This window comes from Macaca fascicularis, chromosome 4 (assembly GCF_037993035.2).
Source record: "Macaca fascicularis isolate 582-1 chromosome 4, T2T-MFA8v1.1".
In the NCBI taxonomy this organism is placed as follows: Eukaryota; Metazoa; Chordata; class Mammalia; order Primates; family Cercopithecidae; genus Macaca; species Macaca fascicularis.
In genome coordinates, this window is record NC_088378.1 from 85307570 (window position 1) to 85330853 (window position 23284).

The 23284-nt window shown below is 40.4% G+C and overlaps 1 protein-coding gene across 19 annotated transcripts in view; it reads left to right on the forward strand.

The window, feature by feature from the left end:
- Positions 1-23284, forward strand: part of BACH2 (BTB domain and CNC homolog 2) — a 367936-nt gene that overhangs the window by 224771 nt on the left and 119881 nt on the right. For 11 of the 19 annotated variants that reach the window (XM_065543704.1, XM_015449069.3, XM_045390295.2 and 8 more), the window contains one exon: positions 12173-12252. The exons of 7 other annotated variants lie outside the window; for them this stretch is intronic. In XM_065543704.1, the coding sequence (XP_065399776.1) occupies positions 12229-12252 (24 nt within the window). In that variant the 5' untranslated portion in view covers positions 12173-12228. Of the gene's footprint in view, positions 1-4718; positions 10105-12172; positions 12253-23284 lie in introns of those variants that run through there. One more of the 19 variants, XR_010586318.2, reaches the window with a different exon arrangement.

Sequence of the window (23284 nt, forward strand, 5' to 3'; positions counted from 1 at the left end):
CATGTACTATAATTTATAAAAAGCACAGTACTCTTTCAGGAAATGCGGCATCTCTTCCCTCCTTCCCCTGAAATGGGAAATTCCTCCGTTTTTGTCAAGTCCCTTTTTTCTTTGAATAATATTGATTTCTTCAAAATGAAAGAAAAAAAATCCTTTAAATCACTTAGATTCAAGACGAAGTTTTAAGGTTTGATAATAATTCTCTAAATACTTCTGACATGGGTGGAGCACGGGGAGCGAATAATCCTGCTTTGAAGGGAAATTTTAATTCAATTTGCTTTAAAGTGAACCCTGTCCTTTTTTGCATTGAACCTTTAAGGAAAACTTGTTATATTTGCAAACCTCAGCAAGGCAGAAAAATGCAGAGATTTCCTTGTCCGCTCACATCAGGGTGTCTGGCGGCACCTTAAAATGGTTCCGATTTTGATGTTTGAAATGTGACCTTCCAGGAAAAGTGGGAGGAGAGGAGAGCATGTGTTAACTGGCCAAAGGTGTTTCATTGAGCTGACTTAGTATTCACCTCTAAAGGTTTTCAAGTATTTGCAGATGGATATGTACAGCATCTTTGCAGAATTCTCTTAATTGAAGAAATGTTTCATCTCGATCTCTGTTGACAGAAAAGATTGCCTACTGATAATTGCTTTGCTTAAGTGTCTGATAATATGCCAGGAATGAGAGCATTCTGTGTTAGGTCATCTTTAATTATGCATGTACCACCTGTCAGCTCTAAATCAGTACCAGATTAGATTCTCGCGGAGTCAGTTTGGGAGGTTCAGAGGGAAAGCTGAGGTGATCTCTTTTAGAAGCAACAAAAATAGACAGTAGTAAACATGCCTTCTAACCTGAAGCTTTTTAAAGGAGCCTCATCTTCATTGTTCTTGAGCAAGAATACGCCATTGGTACATCTGAAAAACGTTTGAAACCTCGCCCAAGCGGGGATGACTTACTGTGAAGATGGATGACTGCGAGCGAGGACGGTAGTACCTCCTCCCTCAGTACCATCTGTTGCATTTCCTTTTTGCTCCTTCTCATCGTTGTAAATGAGCCAGGGAAAAGCTCAGAAACATTTTTATAAGCTATGTGAGGACAGGAAATATGTTAACGATGTTAGATTTCATACATTTCAGGGGTTTTTTCAGTAGCGGGTTGGTTTTTTTTAGAAGGACAAGTGTGGGTTGGAAATAATGCTTGTTACCCTCTGTCAGCTTTTGGTAGTTTTATTCTCACTTTTCAGGGTTGTTTGGGACTTTCTGGTGGGATGTTTAGGGTTCTTTACTAAAGGCTCTGTTCTCTCTTCTTCTATCCTTTGATAAGATGGATTTGTGAAAGGTGTTTTTCTTTGTTCACCTGTCAGAGGTCTAAGAAAAGCCTTGAGTCATTGTGTACTTTTCACAGAGGCAGGGTTGGATGACTGAGAAGCTAAAGGCAGAGAAGGGACAGGTAAAAGAAATAACAGATGTGTGAATTATCATGTGGAGGGTTTCTCGAGCTTTGACCTGCAAAGGTGAGGCTCTGAGCCTGTCTGCTATCTAACCGGAGAAAACTGCTTGATAAGAGTTTGTGACTAACAGTCTTAGAAACAGTTTGGAAACCCTAAAATGTCTCATTTCAGTACTGCTGGCCGGAGGCATTGAAGAGAAAAACAGGTCAGCTCATAACGGGGCAAAGACCCTGGAGCACTGTGGTCCAGCCCATGGCCCTGAGTGACCTTTGGCTATCTTTTGATACTTAGGGTACCATTTGCTTTTCTACCCTAATCAAATAGTTCACTCAAGTAGAGGTGCAGCCTCCAAAACGGAGAACAGGCCCCAAAACTACTTATTAACAGTAACACCGCCAGTGCTTTGGCTATTTAATGCTCACTTAATACTTATACAGTAAACAAGTTGAAGAACCTTCAACTGCATGCAACAGATGCTTCTTAAAACAGGAGAACATAGTACAATTAACCCTTAAACAACACAGGTTTGAAGTGTGTGGGTCCACTTATACGTGGATTTTTTCTCAATAAAAGTTACACCGGGTGTACCTGCCTCTTCTGCCTCCCTTCCATCTCCTCCACCTCTTCTGCCTCTGCCACCCCTGAGACAGCAAGACCAACCCCTCTTCCTCCTCCTTCTCAGTCTGCTCATTTTGAATACAGTGGGGATGAAGCCCTTTATGATGATCCACTTTCACTTAGTAAATGGATTTTCTCTTATGATTTTCTTAATAACATTTTGTTTTTTCCAGCTTACTTTATTGTAGGTATATAATACATATAACATACAAAATATGTGTTAATGGACTATTTATGTTATCAGTGAGGCTTCCAGCCAACAGCTGGCTATTAGTTAAGTTTTGGAAGAGTCAGAAGTGATACCTAGCTTTCCGACTGCGTGGGGGATCGGCGCCCCAACCCCTGTGTTATGCAAGGGTCTTCCCAAGCCTTAACTGAAAAGAACATCCAAAAGTGAAGCTAAGTCAGAGAAAGGCTGAAGAAAGGAATTGAAAAGAGAAGCAATGGGGAAGAAAGGGCTGTAGTACCGCCATGTTCTCTCTCACCAGCTCATCTTTGCAAAATCTTTTCCATCCACCTGGAAAGACCTTCTACTCTCTCCACCTGGTTTGCTCTCACTTTGAGTTGTTCTTCAAGTGTCATCTCCAAGAAGGCTTCTTTGCTCCTTTCTGGCAAAATTTACTGCCCCTTCTCTGCGATGCCATAGCCCACTGACTGCCTCCTTCGCAGAATTTATTATGCTGTACTGCGAGACCTTGGTGACTTAGCTTTCTCCTCCACAAAGTAGCTACTGAAAAAGTTAACATTATCCTAACTGTGACAAAAGAGGTCTCATGCCCACAGAAGGAAGAGTCATGATTTCATTAGATTCTGCAGTACTTAGATCACATTAGGAGTATTATACCAGTACATTTGAAAAGGAACATAAACTGGACGTGGTGCGTCATGCCTGCAATTCCAGTGCTTTGGGAGGCCAAGGCAGTGGGATTGCTTGAGACCAGGAGTTGGAGGCTGCAGTGAGCTATGATCATGCCCTTGCACTTCAGCGTGGGTGACAGAGCAAGACTCTGACTCCCCACAAAAAAACAAAAAACAAAGGAAAGAAAAGGAAAATAAACAAACTTGAGTGCTCTGTGAACACAGCATCAGGAATGGAGAGGGTGTCAGAGACTGTCTTGTAACCAGTGGTTGAAGGAACAGAGAAAGGTTAACCTGGAGAAGAGAAAAACAAGGAAAGACACAAAAGCTGCATTTAGATATCTGAAAGACATTTGTTATTCTAGAAAATGCAGAACTAAAAGAAATTATAGAGAAAGAGATTTGGGCTCAAAACAAGAATTTTCTTCCAGATACAGCTAGCCCACAGTGGAACCTGTGGCTTCATTTAGTAACAGTGAACCCCCTGTTACTAGAATGAGAGTCATTGTCTTTTTGGGCCATGTTTGAGGCGGGGGCTGCTGTAGACAAGACTGCTGCACTGTGCAGGAGCACAAACCAGATAACCCTAGTATTTTAAAGAATCAGAGTCCTCACTCCATGCAGAATCACAGTCAGGATGATCTTGGGACATCAACTGCAACCGCCATGCTGGGTCTGCTTGGCTTGGTACTCAGCAGTCATCTGGCCACAGGCTACAGGATAAAGCTGGGGATGGGGTGAAAACAAGGGAGCCAGCTACTTCCTCAAGGAGGCTGTTCAGTGAAACAGAAGGAGCATTGGATCAAGTCCCAGTCCATGTGCTTCCTGGTCTCTTGCTAGCTGTGTGAGTGGCTCCCTCAAAGCCTGCATTTCTTGCCATGCAAAATGGAAATGATATTGTTCACTTCACAGAATTGAGGAGGTTTAAGGAAGATGAAGGAGTCCTTTGTGGATGGCAATGTGCTGTCTGTAGGTGGTTGCTTGTCCAGAGCCCCTGCTCCTCGACCGACAACCTCTGAACTCAGTTTTGTCACCAGTACGATGGACATAATTTCCTTCCTTGCAGGTGGCTTTGAACTGGATGAGTAAATAAAATGTTATATATAAAAGTCCCCAGCAGAGTACCTGCCACAGAGTAGATGATCGTGTTGTCAGCCTCCACCCTCTGGAGCCGAGGAAGACAGTAGAGGAGTGTCCTTTCTCACCCACCTCTGCCAGTCAGGTTCTCGGAAGGTTCTCTTTTACCTGCCTGCATACCTGACCTCATGCTCGCATTCCTCTCCTGCTTCCCTGTCACCTTAACATGGAGTCGTCTTCCCTGCTTTTTCTTCTTCCTTCCTCTTCTGCTTCCATCTTTTCCTAATACTCTTTTCTTCCTTATCTCCCGCTAATTTCCCTAATCGCCGCCTTGTCTGCATTCTGTAAAGGATTATTCTAATGAGCACAAAGTTTAAAATAATATTCTCAGTAACTTTTTTGTTCAAAACAAGATGTTATATGCAGCATTTTGGGGAGGGAGTGGTGAGTCCTTTTCCATTTTCCTCTGCATTTGCTTAAAGTCTTTTTTTTTTACGTTAACATTTTCCCATTCTTGCATCCCTTGGGCTTGTAGTCATTAACTTGCCAGACACACAGCAACTGATTGTCTTTATGACGTTGCTAAAGTTAGGAGAGTGTCATTCACTGGGAACTTAACCCATATATTAACTCAGACATAGCAAATTGCTAAATACGTGCCTTTAAATAAAGAGCTTCAGAATGCCAATTTGATTCTCTTGTTCACATCCTCTCTCATTGAAAGGGGGTTGCTGAAACAGAAAAAGCAACGGGAAGGGGAGGAGAAATTTCAACTGTTTTACTGAGTCAGAAATTGGAACACTGCCATCCGGATACAGGCATCTCATCCATCCTTCCATCCATCCACTCAGTGTTCAGGAACCAAGTCCTTGTCTCAGACCCAGCAGCGGACTGTGGGGCACACACTGAAGTGAGTGATACGATCCCGCCTTCAGGCTTCTTCCCATCCTAGTCTGTGACTCGAGCATCAGGAACTGTGGCTCATTCATCTGTGGATGCCCAGGAATCCTCATGAGATCTAGTTCAGTAAATGTGTGAGTAACAGTAAAAGCAGAAAGACAGAGGGAAGGAAAGAAGGAAGGAAGGAAAAATAATCAAAGGAAGAAAGGAAATTGTATTTTACTTAGTGCCGGGGTGTAAACTGGTACATGCTGTAAGTGTGATTTAATGATGACAGTGCGAATCCAGGGGAGCATTGCTGCTTGTGGAAATTTGAATACAGTTTACAGGAAAGCGATGCTAATTATCCTCATCCATATAAAAGTCAGAACGGAAGCCACACACTCTCCAGGTGCATCCCTTAGAATATGTAGAATTTCTTCTGGTTTTTCTCCCACTTAGCTATGTTGATTTTTACTTAGCAGAATAACTTTTACCACTCCAGTCATTTCTAATTTTTAGGTCAGAAAGCTGAATTTCTTCCTTTCCAAGGAAACAAACAGCAACAACAAAAAAAAACTGTTTCTCCCCACCTCTTATGGAGTATGGTGTTTCTCTGGGAGCCACTGACTACAGGAAAGAGCGTGGCTCTTGCCTCTTGGGTCAGCTCGGAGCATGGTGTTTCTCTGGGAGCCACTGACTATGGGAAAGAGCGTGGCTCTTGCCTCTTGGGTCAGCTCGTGACTCACCGGCAGCCCTGGGCCTCAGCGTCTCCATGGGAGGTACAGGAAGAGAAATGCTTACCTTGTGGACACCCCGGCATTGTCCTGACATTCACATGAGAAGAGACATATGCAAAAGCACTTTGAAAACCAAGGTGCTATGTGAGGACTTTTATTGTGAAATATAAAGACATTAGCTTTATTTTTCACAGTACATTTATTTGTTTCTAAAATCTCACATAACACTCGAGGTCATTTGCTGTCCATGGTTTCGTCAGCTGCCAAACTCTGTTTAAAGGAAACTTGTAACATCTTTTAAAAAAGAAGCAGTTTTCTTCTTTTCACCAGAAAATGATCTGGACCTTTGTCTTGCACACAAGTACACATTTACATTTGCCCTTTTTTCATAAACCAATGCAAAGATACTTGAGCTTTCAAGTTTCACTCCTCTGAGTTTCCACAATACTTTGTTCCTATCTTTAGTATCCCCCACACTGCCTCTGCAGAGTTGAATAAAGCTAGACCCCACCCTCAGAGTTCACCATCTAGCAGAGGACCTAAGACATTCACAAACAGCTGTGATGTAGACAGCAAGTGACAGGTACCAGTTTGTTAGCTAGGTAAAGCAGAGAGTAAGGGCATACCTGGTGGAGGCTAACTAGCCTCTTAAGCAGGACAAGGAGAAAAGAAAAAGCAAGACATATTTGGGCATCCTAGCATTGTGTTACCGTGCAATGTGTTTGTCTTTATTTTTTTTTTTTTTTTTTTTTTTTTTTTTGAGACGGAGTCTCGCTCTGTCGCCCAGGCTGGAGTGCAGTGGCCGGATCTCAGCTCACTGCAAGCTCCGCCTCCCGGGTTCCCGCCATTCTCCTGCCTCAGCCTCCCAAGTAGCTGGGACTACAGGCGCCCGCCACCTCGCCTGGCTAGTTTTTTGTATTTTTTAGTAGAGACGGGGTTTCACCGTGTTAGCCAGGATGGTCTCGATCTCCTGACCTCGTGATCCGCCCGTCTCGGCCTCCCAAAGTGCTGGGATTACAGGCTTGAGCCACCGCGCCCGGCCGTTGTTTGTCTTTATTTTATCCTTATTATTATGTCATAGGATCTTTGAGGACAGGGACTTTCTGATTCATCACTGCTATACTCAGTGGTGCCTGAGATGAGCTTACAAGTTAGGTCTTCCTAAATGGTTGCTTGAGTGAATATATTCTATAGCATGTCATGTTTAATTTCAATCTCAAAATTAATTCCACAATTTTTTAAAAGCTCTGAACTTAATTCCAAATGGGATGTTTGATACTTTTCCGAATAAGTATCTTTTAACTCTGGAAGAAAAAAATACCAAGCATTTCTTGAATACCAAGTGATTTTGTTTATGCTTTGGGTGTAAACTGAATGCACAGAGATCTCAAGGAACCTCAGAAATATTTGTTATAGTCATTGATGTATCCCCAGTGCTTAGAACTACACCCAACATGGATTGGGTGCTTAATAAATATTTGTTGAGTGAATGAATGAATTCAGTAAACATTTATTGAGCATCTAGTATATGTCAAGTCCTGTGGTATACTCTGGGGACTAGCTACAATGATAAATACACTGTGACCACACTGCATGCATAGTCTATTATCTCCCTCCATTGAAAGAACGTATGTGTCTGGTGACACCCCCTGGCCTGGGGAGAAGCAACCATGTCTTGTGCACAGCCGATTACCACCATTTGGAAGTGTTGAACACGTAACAAACAAAGCTCAGTGGCAGCTTAACTGCCAGTCAGTTATGTTCAGCCAGTCAGTCAGTCTGTGTTCTCATTTCATAGTGAACTTCAGCTCCACCCTCTCCCTCCCCACCTTCACTGTTCCCCAATGTGGCCAGTTCGTCCTCTGCATCCTCTCTCACATGCCCTCTCCTGCCATGGCTCTGGCCACTGGAAGGGGCATGCCTGACCTTGTTCGTGCCCTCCTTGCATGAGTGTCTCCTGCCTCCACAACACTCGCAGTGCCACCTGGGGTTTGATCGCGTCACTGGCCCACTCAGGATCCTTCAGCAGCACCTCACTACTTACTGCGTAACATCCCAGCTCCTCTCCCTGGCATTCAAGCCACTCTGCGCTCTGACCCTAACCTGCTTCCCAGCCTCACCTTCCACCTTGCAACAGCCAACCTAAATTCCACCACACTCCACAAGAACGGCTCCGTCTTTCATCTCTGTTGCCTTCCGCAGAACGTTTTCTTTTCCTGGAACGACCTTCCCCTTTCCCCTACTTGTCAAAATCGTCCTCATTTTTTGCCACCAGACCACATGCTATTCTCACTCTCAAATCCAAAGTGACTGTCCCAGCCAAAAGTTATTTTTCTTTCTCTGCCCTATTACAACACTCAAATTATACCATTCATGTGTTCCCTATTACATGTTGCTTTTATTGTAATTGTGGATCATACGAGTGCCTGCTCTATTCAGGGACTGCTATGTACACCACCCACCCTTTCTATAATTCTCAACCAGCCTGCAAGGTGAATACCATTATCAGTGGTGTTCGTGGTCTGTCCAACATCACACAGCTAATAAGAATGGAGCCAGGCTGTAAGGCTGTGTATGTCACTGCAAAGCTTGTGCCCTGCCCGCTCTAGCAGCTGCCTCACTCACAGTTCCTGGTTGTCTTGTGTTTCTCCATGAGTAAAGTGGGGTCCTTGACCTTATGTATCTTGGTTCCAAATGTAACATGGTTCTATTGAGTGTCCTCATGGGCTGAGAACACATGACTTAATAATACCTTGTACCCAGTAAATGTGGCATGAAGGAATGCCTGAGATGTCTCTCTTTTCTTCTGTCGTTTATGCTGAAGCACATGCTCAGCTCTATTTGGTGTTTATCAGGACCTGACACCTTGGTACTCCCACCATCTCCTAGGCTAGTCTGCTCTCTTGTTCCTGGATTACTAAATTGTCCTAACTATTCTCCTTGCCTGGAATCCACCCTACCCTCTGCCACCAAACTCATCTTCATAAATGTCAACGAGGTCACATATTCCAGTAACATATGGCTTTAACTCCCTGAAAGTCAGGGTCCTTCACTTTGCCTCATCACCCCCAACCCATGACCCAGAGTCACTTGGCCAGCTATAGCTTCTACTTACCCCAATCTCATTCCTCTCCCTGAGCCACTGGTCGCCTCTCTCGAATGCACCACACGAATTCCTGTGCAGTGTTCTTTGATCATTAGGTTTGATTTTTCCACATACATGCTCTTTCTCCTCTCCAGCTGTGGGCTTATTGGTTTCTTTAGTAAGTATATATTGAGCCTGGCTGTGAACCAAGCACTGCACTGGACTCTGGGAACCTAGAAAATAGAAAATAAGACCTGCCTCAGAAGGCGTCCAGTTTACTGCGGTACGTAGACATAAAAGTAGGCAGCATAAAGAAAAGTAGTGAAAAAGAAACAGGAATGTGTAGGGAACTGTCATATTCTACCCATTCTTCATGATATGCTGCCCAAGTTTTTTGTGTGTCCAAACTAATTTTTCCCTTTTATAAATCCTTATAATTCTAATTCTCCTGCAACATTCATTTTGACATTTAGTCACATTGCCTTCTATGGTTATTTAAACGTTTCCCACACATGTCCTGCTTCCACAAGTGGATTTTAAGTGCCTTCAAACAAGGTGTATGCTTTATGTGTTTTATACCAGCTTCATCAGTTAGCATTAGCTGTGTAACAACACTTCCAAATTTAGCGGCTTAAAACCACAAACATTTATTATTTCTCACGATTCTGTGGATTGGCTGGGCAGTTCTGGTTTGGACTGGCTCAGACTGGGGCTGAATAATCTGGGATAGAGGTAGGCAAACCATAGCTCACAGGCCTGCCACCTGTTTTTGTAAATAGGGTTTTATTGGAATACAGCCACTCCCATATCATCTATGGCTGCTTCCGCACTACAGCAGCAGAGCTGAGTAGTTGGAATGGGTATGATCATATGGCCCACAAGCCTACAGTATTTACTGCTGGTCCTTTAAGAAAAAGGTTGTTACCCCCCCCCCCCCCATTCTAGGATGGTTGGTCTGGGGAGGCCTCACCTGAGATGACTCATCTCTGTTCCACATGCTCTCTCATCCTCCAGCAGGCTAGCCTGGAATTCTTTATATGGTGGCCTCAGGAGTCAAAAAAAAAAAAAGGCAGCAGGACCTACTGCTTTATACCAAACTGCCTACTGGACATGCCTCAAGGATTTCATATTAAACCTGTCTGGACTGGAACGCATTACTTTATCAATGTGCAGACTTTTTTATTTTTTTAAAGTTTCTGCTTACCTCATATTTTCTGTTATGCCTTTGATAAAAGCAAGTCCTATGGCTACCCGAGTCAGTTTTGGAGGGGCTGCCCAAGACTCTGTAAAGAAGAAATTATTGTAGCCATTTGAAAAACAGTCCACCACATCAGCCCATTCTTCCCAACCCCAGTGTCTGGCATCGAGCACGTGATAGGTACGTGCTTGCTGAATTGAATTAAAAATATAAATAGAATTTTTGGAGGAAGGGAGTATATTAAATAGTTATTGTATAAGTACCATGTACCAGGTGCTGGGATACAACAATGTACAAAGCATGCAGTTCTCATCCTCAAGGAGCACACAGCCAAACATCAATTCAGTGCATCCTTTCTGTCCAGTTGTGAAATGGGCTTTCTCTCTAGGATTCTCGTTAAGGATCTTTAGCATTTAACTATGGCTCTACTATCCATTTGTCATTTCCTTTCTACCCCCACTACCCACTCATTAGCTGGACTTTTCAAGCCTGCACAAGGCCTGCTTTAGGATGCCCCTGCTTCCAGCCTCTTCTTAACCAGTGCCCCTGCACATGCTCCTAATGCCCCACTTTTATCAGGCTGCTCCTTGCTCAGGAGCCTAACGCATTCACCAAATTGAGCCCAGACCTCTAATATCCTAGGGCCAGCAACCCATCACAGTCCCCACGCTCCTTCTTGTCTGGACTGCTTCTTGTCTGGACCATATTCCTCAGAATATTCACTGTGCATCCTGTGTCCATGCCTCACTTGTCCTCTCTGCGTAGGGTATCTCCCCTTCCCATATGTGCCTGTTACGATACTATGCATCTGTCAAGGCCGGGCCAGATGCCACCTCCTCCATGCTGCTTCCCTGGTTGACCCTACTAAAAGTTATTTCCTCTTCTGCATTCACAGGGTACCAAGTTGGGAATGCTGCTCAAATGGCACATATCACATTCTGTTTGGCATTTGAGTTATCCTGAGTCATGCATTTCATGCATTGCACTCTTCTTGAGATTAAGGACCCAGTCTTATTCATTTTCATTTCCTTCTGAATGCCTTGCATAAAGGATACTTTTGGTAAAATCTCGTTTTCTGAATAAATAACTGATATTTGCATAGTGCTTTTGCCATTTCCCAACTCTTTTATTTGCCATATTTCTTTTTTTTTAAATTATTATACTTTAAGTTCTAGGGTACATGTGCACAACGTGCAGGTTTGTTACATATGTATACATGTGCCATGTTGGTGTGCTGCACGCATTAACTCATCATTTACATTAGGTATATTTCTAAGAGGCCATTGGTTTAAATATATTATGTACCACCAAGAAAGAAAAAAAATTGATTAAAATATAAGCCACCAGCAGTAAGATATATCCTTCCTTCTGAAATATCATTAAGTGAAAAATGTACAGACTGGAATCTGTGACATACAGAATATTAAATCCAGTTCAGATATCTATCGGTATCCAATTAGACATTTATAAAACACCTAAATATACCAGGCATTAGAATCTCACAACAGCCATATGAAAGAGGTAGGGTGGGTAGTAGTATTCCCATTTTACAGAGGAAAAAATTGAAGTTCAAAAGGGCTCCAGTGCTTTTTTCAGAGTGAAACAAATGTAAGTAAAAGAGCCAAAGCTTAGAGCATAAATCTTACGGTGAAAACAAAGCTGCCTTCCTAAAATCACCTGTGGGTATCAAAATCTGTAAGTCACCTCTTATTATCAGTGTGCACCTTTTTCTTTCTTTTTATAGCACTACCTACCCAAAACTATATGCACATCACTTGGCCTTTCAATTTGTTTTTCCCAGCTGCATTGTTTTGTCATGTTACCCCAAGAACATCCTGTTACTTGGCATAACATAATGTAATGTGATGTGATATTTCATGCTGCTTAGGAAAAATTAGAATGATTGTTGGATGCTTAGATTTTTCTTGGGAAGTAATTAGCAGGCAGAATCTCTGTCATACACACACCCCCATAGGAGTTTCTCAACCATCATTAACCTCAAAATAGTAGAAGGCTTTCCAAACCCAACACTTCACTTAATTAATTACCTCATCTGAATACTTGCTTTTGGATTTTAAGAAATACTTTGTGGAATATGCAGTTGAGAGACAAAACATTTTATTGGTATATTTAGATATTTGTTACATTTTAGAAGGAATTGGTATGTGCACATTTTGACTTTTACATAAAGCTCAAGCTTGTTTTAAAGAACAGGTACACTGAAAACTCTTTTCCATATACATCTGGTTGTATTTTCATTTTATTCAAATTGCCAGGTAAAAGAAGAAAAACGCAAGTGGAAGAGACTTCCCAGATCAGCAGGAACTGGAATATGTTCAAGTCTTGGCAGAGCCAGGTCAGCCTTTCATCTGTCTAAGGGAGACATGTTGAAATACCCTCACTGCTCTCAGGATTATTCAGACTTTATTTGAGTAGTTTCTTAATTGCTGGTCACTACACTTTAGGGGGAAAACAAAAACAGTTGGAGAGAAGGGAAAGAGTCAAGAAGACTAGCCAAATGATACAAAATAAGATCTGTAAAGGAAAATCAAGAGAAAGAGGTTGTTTGGCTTAGAGAAGAAAAAGTAAATTTCTAGTACATAAAGGTCTTTGGGTGAAGAAAATTACAGTTCAGCTGTATCCTATGACCATTAATCACAAAACAAGAGGAAATTGCTATTTGTGCTAGACACATTGCATGGTGATAGCATCCTAGAAGTAATTCCCAAGGGATAGTGAGGTGTCCATTCTAAGACCTTTAGGATTCAGTTGCCTAAAGTGGATAGAGACCAAACTAGGAAATTTTGTAAGACCCCTTTAGCTGTATATTGAGTTAATCACCTACTTTTATAACTACCCAAACACTTTTGGATCATAATTATCAGATATGTTCTATAGTTTCTACCTCTAGCTGCTGTGAAATGGGTAAATTTGAATGTAGGGTGGAGTAGACTTCATGAGAACTTGGTGAATAAAGATTACTCAGCCCCCAAGTCCTTATGTAATATAGGTGTCCTAGCCCTTCTGTCTTGTAGGTCATATGGATGACTCACGCCACGCACATGTTTCACATCACCTCTTAAAGACTTACAGGTGCTTAATCTTTTGAAGAATATTTTCCCTGAAAATATTCCCTTTCTTTCCTGCATGATCAGTTTCTCCCTTTGCACTAAATTTTTCCCATTGGCATAAAAAACCTTTAATATTTCCCCAGAACAAAACTTCCTTATGTCACATTCTCCTTTAGCTTCTACTGCACTTTACTGCTCCCTTTCACACAAAACACTTCGAACTTCTTGTCTATAGGTATTATCTAGACTCATCTCCTGTTATCCTTGACACACTCCATTAAAGTCTCTGACACCACTGCTTCACCAGAACTGTTCAGATCAAAGCTACCAGTTACCACCTTGTCGCCTCATCTTCCTCAGCTTCTCAATAGCTTCCAGCACAGTCAATCACTCCCTTCTTCCTGGAACCCACTTTTCTCTGAGCCTCCATGACAGCTCCTCTCTTGGATTTTTTTTTTCCTTCTCAATCACCGCTGCTGTCTCCTCCTCTGTTAGTTTCTGAATTGATGTGCCCTGGGGCTCAGGCTGTCCCTATGTTTTCTCTCTGCCCTCTCACTTGTTATCTCCTCTGCTTCCAAACCTTTATGGCAACACCTCCCCAATTTATATCTTCAGCGCAGCTCTCTTCCCTAAATATCAGACTTATATATGCAACAGGGTACTTGACATGTCCACTTGGATGTTTGATAATCATTTCAAACTTAACATATCCAAAACAGAACTCTTAACTTCTACCCAGGCCCTAACCTACACAGACACTGGAAACTGTCCATCTCCCAATTATTCTTATCTCAGTAAATGACACTATCAGCCATCAGCCAGGGGTCCTGTACCTCACCTTCCACGTCCAAACTATCAAAAACTCCTACTGTTTTATGCCCAATCAGATATCAAGTCATTTCACCTCTTTCTGTCTCCTCTGCTACCTCTCTCAGACATGTTGCTTCAGTTTCTCACCTAAACTACTACATTAGCCTCCTACCTGGCTCTGCTTTCATTCCTGCCTCCCTGCAGTTCATTCCTACAGAGAATCCAGAAAAAGCTCTTCAAAATCTACAATCAGATGTGACTGTCCTACTTTCTAAAAACTTTTAAAGAGGACCTCCTCTTCTGCCAGTATAACAGACTTTGTACTCCAAGGGGTATCTCTGTTGCATTTTAGAACTCCTAGGAAGTAATGAAAATATCTCATAAAAAATACAAGTAGCTAAGTGCATATATGTCAACAGTAATCAAGCCAGAAAAGGCAGACTTACCCATCACTTGTGTTTGTGTGTGATGGTCATGTGGGGGTGCAAATGGGGACTGTACTGCAACTCCCCCAGTTTAAGCCTGGGATTCTAGAAGGGAGATAAAATAGCCCAGGTTGGTAGTACCACTAAATTCCAGAAAAAGCAAATGTAATTTAGGCTTCTAGTTTTTTTCACAGATTAGGATCTTGAGCTTTCAAAAAAGATTATCAAACAAGGAAACAAACCACCATGAGTGAAAGTCAGCAAAAGTAGCATTAATGTATTGATTACTCCTTCCTCACCAAGGACTTTAGATGTTTGAATTATCAGCTAAGAAGAAACTAGACTACCTTATATAAAGAAAAATTAACTTAAATATAGAATACAAAAATGGTGAACAACAGTGGTCTATCACAATCACCAGGCACTTTTGAAAAAGAGCTAAAGAAAACTTTCAGTAATAAAAAAGTAATTATCAAAAAATTTAGTGGATAAGCTTTTTTGTAATGGATTAATTAATGAACTGGAAAATAAAACAAATAGTTTCATGCAATGGAGCACAAACAGACAAAGAGATGGAACTGTAAGGAAGAGAGGTTAATAAGTTTGGAGGGCAGAATAAGCAAGCCTAACATAAGCCTATTTAGAGGGTCAAAGGGAACGAAAATATGCAGAATGGAGATGAGACAATATTTAAAGAGATTGTGGCTCAGAATTTTTCAATAAGATGAGAAATACTGATCCAGAGATACAGGAAGCAGTGTATCTAAAAAGACAAATAAGCATTCACAACTTTTTATGCTGTAAATCACTGAAGACAGCTCTCTTAAAAGAAGCCATAGGGAAAACAGGCCACATCCACAAAGGCACAATACTTAGACTGACAGCAGACTTCTCAACAGCAATGACTAAATCCAGGAGACAGTAAAATATTTTCAAAGTTCTGAGAGAAAATAATTTTCAACTTAAATTGTGTTTTCAGCAAAAATAACCTTCAAAATGAGAGTGAAATATTTTCTTCAGACATACAAAACCTAAGGGAGTTTACCACCAGCAGACTTACACTGAAGGAACTTCAAAGAATATACTTCAGGCTGGGTATGGTGACACACACTTGTAATCCCAGCATTTTGGGAGGTCAAGCCAGGAAGATTGCTTGAGGCCAGTTTAAGACCAGTCTGCACAACACAGTGAGACCCTGGTTCTACAAGAATAAATAAATAGCCAAATGGGTGGTGTATACCTGTAGTCCTAGCTACTCAAGAGGCTGAGGTGGGAGAATCACTAGAGCACAGGAGTGGAAGACTGCATTGAGCCCTGATCACACCACTGTACTCCAACTTGGATGACAAAGCACAACTCTGTCTGTTTAAAAGAAAAAAAAAGCATATACTTCAGAAAGAAGAAAGGAGCAAAAGGTCTGAAAAATAGAATTGGTAAGCAAAGAAATCGGTAAACATGTAGGCAAATCTAAACAAATATTGCTGGTTTAAAATACTGTGTAAAACTTCCTATATATGAGGAAGGAGATAATCAGAGTTTGCATTATAAGGTCCTTTTTTTCTGAAGGGGTTAAAGTACTAATTTTGGATTTCAAGGGTAACTGCTAAAAGAAAAGAACTAGTATATAACTTCTAAGCCTGATGTTCAATAAAGAAAAAAGAAAAAATGCATAAAGCATAGGAAAGTAGGACAAATAGAAAATAATATTATAAAAACAAATACAAATATATCAGCAGTCACAATATATGTAAATGGCCTAAACTTTCTGGCTAAAAAATAGAGTAAAAATTAAGATTTTTTTTTAAAAAATGTAATACCAATTCAGCTATACAGTGTTTAGAAAAATATACCTTTAACACAGAAAGACAAAGAAAGATCAGAAGTAAAGGGATGGAAAACATATTCAAGCAAATACCAATCAAAAGGCAGCTAAACTAGTTTTGTTGATATCAGTCAAAATAGACTTTAAGGGCTCGGTATGGTGGCTCATGCCTGTAACCCCAGCACTTTGGGAGACCGAGGCAGGCAGATCATTTGAGGCCAGGAGTTCGAGACCAGCCTGGCCAACATGGCGGAACCCTGTCTCTACTAAAAATGCAAAAAATTAGCTAGGCATGCTGGCCTGCACCTGTAATCCCAACTCAGGAGGCTGAGGCATGAGAATCGCTTGAACCCAGGAGGCGGAGGTTGCAGTGAGCCAAGATCATGCCACTGAACTCCAGCCTAGGTGACAGAGAAAGACCCTGTCTCTCAAAAATAAATAAATAAATAGATGATAGATAGATAGATAGATAGATAGATAGATAGATAGATAGAAGACTTTAAGACATAAAACATTAATCAAGGTAGAGAGAGCACTACATATTGATAAGGTTTTAATTCATTGGAAAGGTATAACATTTCTATATAGCATCAAAACATAAAACAAAAATTAATAAAACTATAGAGAAATTTCACATTTCTCCAAGTTATTGCTTGGTCAAGCACATAACAAATAATTAGTAAAGGTATATAAAATTGAAACAGTACAACTAAATAGTTTGATTCATAGAATCTTGCATCAAACAATTATAATATATGTGTTCTTCACAAGGAAGAATTACAAAACTTGCCCTTATACTACGCCCCCAAAACAAGTCTCAACAGATTTCCAAGAATCAATATAATGACCACATTATCTGATCATAATACAATTAAATTAGAATTCAGTAGCTAAAATATAAACCTCCCAAAATTCCCCTTATATGTGGAAATTTTTTAACATTTTAAAATAATTCTTTGATCAAACATGTAATAATGGAAAATTTAAAATACTTAGAATTGAATGATAATGAAAATATGATGTATCAAAACTTGTGGGATACAGTAAAAGTTGTACTTGGAGGAAAATTTATAGTCTCATATGTTTTTTTATTTTTATTTTTTATTTTACTTTTAAGTTCTGGGATACATGTGCTAAACATGCAGGTTTGTTACTGGAAAAGGAAAAAGTGAAAATTAAGAAGCTAACTTTGAGAAGGTTAAAAAAAAGATGAACGACAAAGAAAGAATGAATAAAGATGAGAACAGAATTAATTAAATTGAAATTTTAAATACTATATAGGGTATCAACAGAGCCAAAAGTTAGTTCTATGAGTGGAGTTACAGGGAGTTATAATACAGGGTTTGGTAACCTTTTTTTGTAAAAAGGCATATAGTAAATATTTTTGGCTTTGTGGGCCATATAGTCTCTCTCACTACTACCCAACTCTGCCAGTATAGTGCAAAAGCAGCTATAGATAATACGTAAATGGGTGGATATAGCTCTGTTCCTATAAAATATTGTTTTAAAAACATGGTAGACTGTATCTAGTCTACAGATCATAATTTGCCAACCCTGTACTAATAGTAAGACTGATGTAAAAGAATAAGTCCAGTGAGAAAGTTTAGCAAAGTGGCTGGATATAAGATCAATATACAATATATCTCAATAAAAATTAATTGCCTTATACACCAGTAATAGAAAAGTAATTTTTAAAAAGTTATTGATAATAACAACAAAAATTTAAGTACCTCAGAACAAATCTAACAGAACTTATGCAAGACCTAAATAAACTAAAATTGTATTGTTTAATCTGGTTTCAGAACCCCTTTATACTCTTAAACATTACCACTGGGCATGGTGGCTCATGCCTATAATCCCAGCACTTTGGGAGGCCGAAGTGGGCAGATCACCTGAGGTCAGGAGTTCAAGACCAGCCTGGTCAATATGGTGAAACCCCATTTCTACTAAAACTACAAAAATTAGCTGGGCATGGTAGTAGGCACCTGTAATCCCAGCTACTTGGGAGGCTGAGGCAGGAGAGAATTGCCTGAACCCAGGAGATGGAGGTTGCAGTGAACCAAGATCGTGCCATTGCACTCAAGGCTGGGTGACAGAGCAAGACTCTGTCTCCAAAAAAAAAAAAAAAATTACCAAGAACCCCAAAGAGCTTTCGTTTATTTGGGTTTTATCTATATATATTTACCTTATGAGAAATTAAAACCGAACATTTAAAGTATCTATTAATTTTTAAATCACAATAATAAGCCCACTACATGTTAACATGAATAACATATCTTTATGAAAAAGTATATTTTTCAAGATAAAACAACAGTGAAAAGAATGGCATTGTTTTGTATTTTCCCCAATTCCTTTAATGTCCAGCATACTAGAAGACATTTAAATTCTAATATCTCTTTTAGTGTTCAATCTTGTGATATGTCATTTTGGTTTCATTATATGAAAAAATTCAACCTCACACATGTGCGTATTTGGACAAGGATAGAGTTATTTTAATAGGTTTTTCAAGTATTGTGGATGTTCTTCTTTGATATTACATTAAAATTCGACAAGTGGTAACTTCTTAGAAGTTAGTTGCAATATGGAATCTAAAGCCAGATCAATGAACTTTTCAAACTCCATTATATTAAAATTCATTACTCTACCTTGCACATCACATCTTTTACTGAGTATGATTTTGTGTGATTGGAACATGTTGCTTTATCAACTTACACAGATCTTCAAAATGATGACACTATCTTAATGTTCAAAAAAAGTCACCTATTAATGTTACCATCAGTCTTATCAGAAAAGCCTTTCAAATTTGGGGAAGCTGCCAAGCTCACAGTAGGAAATACACATTTTCCAAAAATCTGATTTTTATTTGAAAGCTTAGATTTTATCATTGGCAACAAATACTGTCAGTTGTTTTCCTTGAAGTGACAGCTCATTCACCTTGTTCAGTTTCAAGAAAATATCTCCCAAATACCCAAGTCTGAGTAACCTTCGTTTGTCAGTCATTCTTTCAAGTAAAAATGGTGTTCTCTGAAAAGAGTGATTTGTGCAGCTTGCCACTTAATGCCACAAATGCTTTTCCTTGAGATGACAATCATACTTTGGTATGCAGCAAAAGTACTTTATGTGCACATCTTGTTTTGTCACACAGAGTGTTAATGTTATATGTTAAGATAATGTTATATGTTAATGTTATATGTTGAGATTTGATAATGTTAATGTTGTATGTTGAGATTTAGTACAAATAATTTTTACTGCTTGATCAAGTTCCTTTATAAGTGAAACTGGCACCCTGTTTTATGGTGAGTATATGGTAGTGAAGAACTGATAGTTTGGTGCTACTGCTTTGTTTCATACTGAGATGCCAGTATTTTTACCCACCATTACGTTTGCACCAGCAGTGCTCATGTCAACACTATGAAAAAGACATATAGCATCTTAGTATAACCATGAAAACAGAATTGACTTCATTGGCTTTCTGAAAGGGTCTCGGGATTCCCAGGGGTTCCACGGACCACACAGAGATTCATTGCCAGAGGCCCTCCTGTGGCTGTCTCCTTCACGTCATTGAGATCTCAGTTTAAATGTCATGACCTCAGAGAGGTCTGTCATCCGTAGTCACCCAGTGACTTCCTATCATAGCACCCTATTTTGTTTTTATAACACTTATCGCTACTTGATAGTTTATTGTTTACTTACACACATTTATTGTCTGTTTTTCCCAGCTAGAATATAAGACCTGAGAATGTAGGGACCTTATCTGTCCTGTTAAATACAGTAACTGTGTCTACAAAACTTAAAATAATAACTTGGCATCTAAGCACTCAATAAATGTTTATGGAATGATTGGATCAGATTGAGGTGGTGCATATAGAGTTGATTTTTCATCATTTCTCATCAGATGGCCTCATAGCTGCAACTAACTATTTTTTGCTTACTCTGGATCCTCTGTATAACAACAAAAGGAACTTTTGAGTTCCCCATTTTACTTACATTAACACAGTCCTCACTAGAACCCTACAAGTTGAGTTCTGCTTACCCCTCTTTACAGAAAAAGCATCTGAAGGTAAGCAAGAGCTGTTACAAATCTAAAGAGCTAGTGAGTGTTAGAGCCAAAAATGTAACTTACATCCTTCAGCTTCTTCCCAGGCAAACTAACTCAATGGATGCACATTAAGACATACTCCTAATTATTGCTCAGAGTGCCAAGGTTTCAAGAGTTGACTGCCAAATGATGAGGCAGTAGTCATTCAGAAAGTGTGCTTGTTAGAGGGAATTTTTAAAATAATTAAAATTGAAACTCTGAAGTTATAACAAATGAGCAGCAGATTTTCAAAATTAACTTTTTTGTACATTTTAGAAATGTTTACCTCAACCCTCAATTCCCAAGAAACCATTATATGTCTTCAGCCTTTTGCCCAGAAGTTCTTAGGATCTTTCCTAGGAACTGCCACAATGGCAAATGAGTACAAAGTTTCGTATTACATTGACACCAAAGACCTTTCTTTTGCCCTGGTTCCTGGTTGGAACAAGCATGAAATACCATGTGATGACATGCCATGGCAGCATGAAGGCTTAGGCCCAAGGGAGACTGAGGCAGGAGGATTGCTTGAGGCCAAGAGTTCAAGACTAGCCTGGGCAATATGGTGAGACCCTGTCTCTACGAAAAACACAAAAATTAGCTGCACATGGTTACGCACACCTGTAGTTCTAGCTACTCAGGCGGCCAAGGCAAGAGGATTCCTTGAGCCCAGGAATTGAAGGCTGCAGTGAACTATGATCATACCACTGCACACCAGTCTGTGCAACAGAGTGAGACCCTGTCTCTAAATAAATAAATAAAATACAAATAGACCTAAATCTGGAACTAATCTCAGTTATTATATCCACTTCATGGAATATGCCACAGGTAAGCTGTGACTGAATTTCCAGTCATCACAAGTCAGTAATAGAATGGAATATGAGTCAGGCCTCTTACCGTCTAGACAGGTGCTTTGTTTGCTTCAGGTTTTATTTGAAATCTTTAACACTAAGGAGAGATTTACCGAGAGACTTTCAGGGGAGCCCCTAGCTGAGCCCTTTAGACACCAGATGATTTGAGACCTTTGAGAATCAATTGTCTGGGATTGTGTTTGCCAGCCCTAAGATCCATAACTTCAGAAAATAAAGTGAAGTGCCAACCCAAGTTCTGGTTTGGGGGTATGCTGGAGAGAACTCAGGCCCTGCTTACCTCAGGGATTGATGGTGTGACTCTACAGGAGGCACTGACAAGGCCTTTCTTTTCCACAATTATCCACTAACTTAACTCACCCTCAGAATATAAATACTCCTAGGAACATCAGGATGGGTGATTGTAAGACAGTCACAGCTTTCAAAAACTCTGAACGCTCGAAGGTGCTTAGCTTCATCAAGGATACTGTATGAGTAGAGGAAAGAAGTGATTCGGGGAAACGGGGCATGAAGTGTAGGTTCTGTCAACAGAAGAGCACTGACATCCAAGAGAATGAATGAGGTGGGTAGGGCATCTGTGGAGAAGCATTTGCCTGTCTCAGCCTTTCCAAGGCCTTTCCAGGATCATGGATGTGCCAGTATAACTCTGGCTGACATTGGTTTCTCACCAGTAACCAGAAAGGAACCTGACTGTATGGCACAGAACAGTTACATTATAGGCCCCTCCCACCTCTGCCCCCCTATCCCTGATAACTTCCTCAAAGCACCGAGAGGATAAAGGTTTGTAGAAGTCACATGGGCAGGCCGGGCACAGTGGCTCACGCCTGTAATCCCAATACTTTGGGAGGCCAAGGCGGGCGAATCACCTGAAGTCAGGAGTTCAAGACCAGCCTGGCCAACATGGTGAAACCCCTAAAAATACAAAAATTAGCCAGGCGTGATGGCAAATGCCTGTAATCCCAGCTACTCGGGAGGCTGAGGCAGGAGAATCACTTGAAACCGGAGGCAGAAGTTGCAGTGAGCCGAGATCACGCCATTGCACTCCAGCCTGGGTGACAAGAGTAAAACTCTGTCTCAAAAAAAAAAGAAAAGAAAGAAAGAAATTACTTGGGCAATTGGTCAAGGCCTGGGCTTGGCCTCTGTTAATGAGTTGCTTGGGCGTAAGAATATGGTTTAACTTCACCCTTCCCTTTATTCTTGTAATTACAGTGGAAAAAAACACACACACCTAATTCTAGTAGCTCTGATGCATTCATTTTTGAATGCTCATAAACTTGAACTTTTTTACAAAAGCGTCTCTGTAGGTCTGTGGAAAAAAACCTCTGAAAGAGCCTGTGGAATCAACTCTTCAGTGTGCTCCTGCCTTAGTACATTCTGTATTGATACCATCCATAGGGTCACCCAGAAAAATCGGATGCTGCTTCTAGCTAGCTCCTTTGAAATTTCGAAATAGCTACTTTGTCTTTTGTCTCTTTTGGAGGAGGAGGTGTACCGTATTCATGTTTGTGTACCTAGTACCAAGCTTACAAGGGAGAATACAGTTAGGGATCCACAAATATTAACTGATCTCTCTCTGTGCCTTCTCTTAGATAATTTCTGTTTCCTCCTTCAGAATTCAGTTCAGGCTTTGCCATTGCTGGGAAGCGTCTCATCTGTCCTTGATGGCATTTGTCTGGTTAGCCACTATATTATGAGCTCCAGAGGCCTGTGTTTGTGACCGAGCACTTAGCAAAGTGGCTGGCATGTGGTAGACACTCACTAAATGTTTCCTAAAAGCTTAAATGACTGAATCTTTCCATGTTTCCAAGTTTCCACACAACTTTGCTCTTCTTTGAGTGTGTTTTCATTCATCCACTTCAAGGTATCCAGAGCTCTCATTGGCAGCCAGCAGTCATTCTAAAACAGAGCTTTCACTCTTTCGGATATGAATGGGACACTGGGGAAGACAGGAGATACTGAGACTTCGTTTTGGGGTCTTTATTTCCTGTTTTGAGGATTACACAGAGATACAGAGGAATATCTTTGATCACAGTGGAGCAGAGGAGCAGATATGAACAGAATCCTCATGGATTTTAGGGGAGAGAAGCCTGTAAGGCTATGGGAATGAATGGAAATTTTAAAAGTCCATAGAAGCTGGACGCTTTAAAACTGTGCCAACTTTTAGTGCCTCATGATTAAAAAGCAAAATAAATGACAGACAAAACCCTGTGCATTTGGAAAGAAATATTAATTTTAGAAAGTATACAAAAGAAATTTTTCACAGTGGGATACCTCTTGCATCACCATCCTTTTAGTGTTTTTACATGGGGTTATAGC